Source organism: Boleophthalmus pectinirostris, unplaced genomic scaffold, assembly GCF_026225935.1.
Source record: "Boleophthalmus pectinirostris isolate CB_2022bp ecotype Guang Dong unplaced genomic scaffold, ASM2622593v1 HiC_scaffold_2, whole genome shotgun sequence".
Classification (NCBI taxonomy): Eukaryota; Metazoa; Chordata; class Actinopteri; order Gobiiformes; family Gobiidae; genus Boleophthalmus; species Boleophthalmus pectinirostris.
The window spans coordinates 4,540,198-4,546,014 of NW_026571152.1; the positions used below are offsets into that span (position 1 = coordinate 4,540,198).

A 5,817-nucleotide genomic window follows, 5' to 3' on the forward strand; every position below is an offset into this window, starting at 1 on the left:
GAAATAAGGAAGAACACACTGAAGAAACTTACATTAACGTTGGTTTGTTCAAACTGCTGTAATGCAACACAGTGGTCATGGTCCCCTTCAAGGCAGGCATCCATATCTCTGCACCACATCATCTGGGAGATCGTCAGCACCACCTATTGGACAAATCACAAAAACACAAAGAGATGAAAACCCTACACATCATTATAAAATATTGATGTGAATGATACAGATACAAGTATACAAACAAATGCACAAATCATATTCTTAACACGGGTAAGATATGTACTTTTATTTTCATCCAAAAATAATATATATATATATATATAAAACAAAAAGACATTTACTTTCCCCCATTCAGGTTCAGCAGAGTCAGTGAAAGTCTTGTGTTGCTTTACCTGTGACGGATGTCCAGCCACGACCCATTCCTCTCTGGACTTGACCTGGTAATCTGCTATGGCGGCTTTGCTGAGATGCTGCAGTGATACAAACATGGCCTCCTCCACCTTACACAGCCAATCTTCTACATTCCCCTGAGCCTTAAGACCCTTAGTTAATGACACCTGGAATGAAGACACAGAACTCATGAATTAACAAAACACATTTACAGGCAACACCTAAGATAATTTGATTGTTTTTGTGGTTGTTTGTTTGTGTTTCATAATTGACCTTTTCACCCTCTGGAGAGACCATTTTCAGGATGTCTTTGCTATAAATTGTGTCTTGCTGAGGATCAACGTCACCCTCTGTGGCATCTCGAGACTTTTCAGGCAACAGGGCAAACTCTAGCCGTGTAATGGAATCAAAACATTTCCTAAGATGGGGCTGCACTGCTTGAGGATTTCTTGTCTGGGCCAGAATCTTAAGCAGCTCATCATTAGATAAGAAATAAAACCTGCAATGAAAATATATTAAATAGGTCCACATTATAATATAATAATACAATAATAATAATACTGTACCTTGGGAAAATTACTCTCTTAGAGTCAAGATAAGCCTCAAGACATTTATGTATCTCATCCAAAAGGGCATTGTTGCTCTTAAACGTCTCTAGTAGATCTTTGTAAAAAATAAATTAAGTTTTGTCAGCTTTAACCTTTTGCACTAAATTATTATATACTCCTAACAGTTACTCACGAGGCTGAGTCGCTGCTCTCTCAGAGCATTACGCATTATTTTTACCCTTGACATAATCATCTTCCAAGACTTGTCCACTTTGAGAAACATCTTCGATTCTGCAGGAAGCTGCCTCTTTATGTCTGGGTCAAAAAATATACTCTCCAGATACAGCCAATTTCTTTGGCATGTGAGCCACTCATCCTGAAAACATTTTAGAAGTTAGGTATAGTGGAGAATAACTGGGACAAGGCGTGGATTTTTTTTTTACTGTAGAATACAACCAGAGATATATTGGACTCTCTGTATACATCTCATTTAAAAATAACAAAAATGAATCTTCAGATTGAACATGTTAGATCTAATTGATTTTACCAATGTTTGATTGAAAAGATGCAACTGTCTCAGCAACTCATCCACCCTGGACTTGATACGAGTCACATAACGAGATGATGCAACTGTCCCAACATTGATAATGCTGTCATCCAGGGCCATCTTTAAAATACAAAAGAAACACATAGAAAATGCCATTTTGTTTTAAATTATAAGATAATGCTTGTGCACGTACCTGTATTTCATCAGTTCCACCCAAGATAAAAACTTCTTTGGAGTCGCCATGAGACAGAACAGTGAATTCTGTAGTTTTCCAAATATCCTCCACCTGTAGTTATTCATTAAGACATAAGTAAAATGTACTGAATGGAGGAAATAATGGGGGAATATCCATACCTTTTTAATTAGTGTCTCAACAGAGGCCTCTCCTGAAGCTTGTCCTGAAATCTGAAAATAAAATAAAGGAATCAGTTTTTGGAGCGGTAGTGTTGTTAAGTAGTCCAGAATGATTTTGGGCTTCAGGAAAATCAAAGTAAAATAAAATGATGTAAAATGCATTACCTCTTGGATCTCTGGCCCATAGCTGAATAGATCAAGCTCCTCTAATTCTGCAATAGTAAGCTTCTCCACCTCCAGATTTTGTCCCACCATATACCCCAGAGTTTCCCAATGTTCAGGTTTTATACATGGGTTACGGAGATCAGTTATCACAGGAAGCTAAAACACAGACATAAGATTTTGTTAGATTTCCAATAACATGTTGTTAATCACATCATGTTAAACTTACCCTACACTTCATCAGTTCCACTTTCTTCTTAAAACTTGGCACTAAATTGTTACATGGCAGCCCCTTCTCCATTTGGTTTGCATATTTAGAGTATTTAGTAACTTGTGCTGCTAACATCTCCAGGTCCAGCTTCGAAAGCAAACTCTGGGTGTGAACAGTGACAAGTGTTTCAAAGTTTTGATGCAAAAAAAAAAAAGTTCATATGCAAATAAATAAAATAATTCTAATACATTTACAGTGTAGTAATGCAATGATATTTGTTATATGTAACATATTTAATATGTTGTTCCATACCTTTCGCCATTTTTCCTGTAAAGTGTCCCATTCCTCCAAAGAATCCCACAGCAGCTGCTTCAGTTGAACTTTTGTGGTCAACATTTTCAAAGACTCAAACTTCACCTCCACCTATTCGTTCATAAAGAGAGGTTCAGTGGTTTTGTCAGCTGGCATGGTTCAGATAATAACAAAATATATATTTTTACATTAAATCTTTTCTGATAGGACATATAAGTGGCTGCCTGGGCACAAAGCTCATCGACAGAAATCTGGATTTCACCCAAAAGCAGTCGTACTTTCGCAGGGTCTGCATTGATATCCAGTATTTGTTTGTCCTGAAAATTCAAATAAAATATTTTTTTTAAAAGTTAAGATCAAAATATGTCAAAAGGCTTACAATAAAAAATATTGTAAATACCTGTGATTTATGATCAAGTTCCATAATTTTTTGTTTCAGATCGTTCATATCTTTCTTTAGTGAAGAATTGAATTTTTTTGTTATGTCCTTTACGGCCAAAGATGCATCAAGAATGTTAACTTCCAATAAGCTAATAGCAGGTTTTAATGAGGCAAACAATGAGGCATCTTCAGGTGGTGTTGGAACTGAGTAATTGCCAATTAGATTAAACAGCTGACTGATTGCTTCTTCCTCTTCTGTTAATCTATGGATCTGGTGAAAGACCATGGTAACACTTTTGCTATTGTTATAAAAAAAAAAAAAAAAAGATGATTATACTGAGGAAGTTAATTACTTACTCTCTCTTGTATTTGTTCCAAGAAAATAAGGTAATTGGCTAATTCAGCCGTGGTTGATGGACTAACTCGCAGGTTAATTTCGGCGTCATTAGTCTCTTTAAGAACAGCGTCGACCTTGTGCTTAGCAAGTCGCGTCAGGAGCCCATTGATGACCTAAAACCAGAAATAACTGTTGCACACACTTTGCAAAAAAGAATTGTGATTACTATGAACAGGCTCATAATATGCTCTACTTCTGACCTCTAAACAATTAAGAGGGGACTGCACAAGTTTCTGTTTGAGTTCTGTTTGTTCAACAAGAAGTAAGCCAAGGCTCCTCTTCTGTGGAATAGTTAAGGCTTCATTGTGCTGATTGTGATATAGAGCTAATGCCTTTTCAAAAAACAGAAAACCTAAAAAGAGAAAAAGTCATAATAAGGTTTTGTAAAGATTGACTGACAACAAGGATTAGTTAGGCTTTTACCATGTTCTTTTTGTTGTAATGCTTGAACATCTAAATTTTTGTTTTCCTTGTAGAATGTCCGAAAATGCTCAAATGTGTGAGCATATACACTTGCGGTATCAAAAGCAAAGTGAATTGCTGTCTAAACGTCAAACAGAACAGCAAAGTATGATTATGTTAATATTCACATTATAAAATACATTTATACAATTATAATTAATAGATATAGAAACTGCACCTTGATTTCTGACATAGCCTGTTGAAGGTGACTATCACTGTATAGAAGGGCTTCAAGACATGGTTGTCCCTTTTCATCCTAAACAGTTATATATAATTAGCATGAAAATGTCTAATCTAAAACAGCAAGCCTGAATGTTATATAATGTAGGAAGTATGAGCAATTTTAACCTTATTTTCTTCTGTCAGGTTTATGAATTCATCCAAGTCTTGATCGGACATAAGGGCATGCACAGATAATACAGTCTCTTTAAACTGCTCAGTCAGCTCCTCAATAGCCCTCTTTTGATAGAATAATAGGTTACACATGGGTGGTATTCAAATAAAAAATGACTATGTATTAATGTACCTGAAATTTTTCCTCTGATGGGGCATAATGCAACATATCCTCAGAAAGTTTGAGTTCTGTGATGAAAATAGGTTGGCCTTGGACAGCTTCAACAGCCTGATGAAGACAGGAGATTACTTGGATAGAGAACAAAGTACTAACATTAACTTCACATTAACATGGTAGTATCATACTGTGTTATTCTTATCCTCATTTGCTGCAGGCCCCGTTGCACCATTGGCCTGTATGTCCCAGTTTTGCATTTGAGAAGAATCTGGTGTTTTTTTCAACTTGCTCCTGAAATGCCATCAATATTTTCTCCACACCATGTAGCACCAACATATGCAGTGTGTTGGTAATTATGAAGTCAATAAGACGGATAAAACTGGAAAGAAAACAAAAGTACATAATAGAACACCTATAATACTGAAAACATTAAGTAAATGTGCTTTTTTAAAAAGCGTATCTAATATGAGGGAAAGCTCAAACAATATTTACCCTTGTAACCGTTTTGTGAGAGAATCTCGTCTTCTCTCATAATTTTCTTCCTCTGCAAAATATAATCATAGATTTACAGAGCAAGCCTTATCTTTGTCAACCTCACACATTCAAATGAGCTTACACACCATATTTACCACAAGGCTTCAGCTGTAGGAAAGCGTTTCGACAAGCACTTATGGCCAGCTCCTTTACCAACCCATGAAAATTATCCAGATCATTGTGCACCTTAAAACACACACACATAGTACAGTATACGAATTTTGGAAGTCATTTCTATTATGCACCAGACATTGTGATTGTACCTCTTGTAGCTGTTCAAAATGAAAATCCTGAAACTCTTTCAGAGTGTAGGTCCGTTTTTTATCCAGGCGAAACAGGCCTGTGGTATCAATCTCTATGCATAGTTTCTTGATGTCTAGTAGAGCTGGACCAAGAGACTATAATGATACACAAACCAAAAATTATATTAATAGAGCAAATTGTTAAACTCATGTGGTAATGTATCATTTCATTACAAACCGGATCAGTAAAGAATAAATTGTTTCTCAGATGTTCTTGAGCTAAATGTATCTTCTTCTTAGTGACTTTGTGGCGCCAAATATAGAACGGCTTTAACAATTTGAAATTGGCAAAGAAGGGGATTTGGATCAGCTTGCAGTATGAGTTGTATTCTTCTTCCCAGCGCTCAAGAGATGTTAAGTCACTTTTGTTTCCACACACAGAAAGCACACCCTTGTGGCTGATTAGCAAATACTCGTCTTTACTGTAGACATGCATGATGGGTTCAGAACTAGGATCCATCTTTCCAATTGGAAATGGCCATCTCGGGGGCACAGAAGCTATTCTATTTGTACCTGACTTGGACTGAATGGCATTGGAAAGAGAAAAAGGAAAAGCAAATTAAAATCCTCATTAATTTTGTGTTATAAATGTGTAAATAAATTAATAAATAAAGTACTAGATTTACTTTCATCCCTGACCTTTGAATGTGACGGCGGTGAAGGTAGTCGTGCAGGAGGTCGTAAAGATGCTATTCGATGTTGTTTCACTGGA

At 36.2% G+C, this 5,817-nt stretch overlaps 1 protein-coding gene across 1 annotated transcript in view; it reads right to left on the reverse strand.

The window, feature by feature from the left end:
• Window positions 1-5,817, reverse strand: part of LOC129409407 (dynein axonemal heavy chain 6-like) — a 6,662-nt gene extending 845 nt beyond the window's left edge. Inside the window, exons 1-25 of the mRNA XM_055155369.1 lie at window positions 5,745-5,817; window positions 5,284-5,628; window positions 5,067-5,201; window positions 4,899-4,989; window positions 4,762-4,813; window positions 4,458-4,560; window positions 4,285-4,380; window positions 4,107-4,217; window positions 3,937-4,014; window positions 3,720-3,840; window positions 3,497-3,648; window positions 3,257-3,409; window positions 2,919-3,170; window positions 2,707-2,835; window positions 2,519-2,629; window positions 2,225-2,368; window positions 1,999-2,154; window positions 1,834-1,884; window positions 1,673-1,765; window positions 1,480-1,599; window positions 1,122-1,308; window positions 951-1,047; window positions 658-883; window positions 387-551; window positions 33-143 (exon numbers count right to left, since the gene is read on the reverse strand). Of these exons, the coding sequence (XP_055011344.1) occupies window positions 33-143; window positions 387-551; window positions 658-883; window positions 951-1,047; window positions 1,122-1,308; window positions 1,480-1,599; window positions 1,673-1,765; window positions 1,834-1,884; window positions 1,999-2,154; window positions 2,225-2,368; window positions 2,519-2,629; window positions 2,707-2,835; window positions 2,919-3,170; window positions 3,257-3,409; window positions 3,497-3,648; window positions 3,720-3,840; window positions 3,937-4,014; window positions 4,107-4,217; window positions 4,285-4,380; window positions 4,458-4,560; window positions 4,762-4,813; window positions 4,899-4,989; window positions 5,067-5,201; window positions 5,284-5,565 (3,216 nt within the window). The 5' untranslated portion in view covers window positions 5,566-5,628; window positions 5,745-5,817. The remainder of the gene's footprint in view (window positions 1-32; window positions 144-386; window positions 552-657; window positions 884-950; window positions 1,048-1,121; window positions 1,309-1,479; window positions 1,600-1,672; window positions 1,766-1,833; window positions 1,885-1,998; window positions 2,155-2,224; window positions 2,369-2,518; window positions 2,630-2,706; window positions 2,836-2,918; window positions 3,171-3,256; window positions 3,410-3,496; window positions 3,649-3,719; window positions 3,841-3,936; window positions 4,015-4,106; window positions 4,218-4,284; window positions 4,381-4,457; window positions 4,561-4,761; window positions 4,814-4,898; window positions 4,990-5,066; window positions 5,202-5,283; window positions 5,629-5,744) is intronic.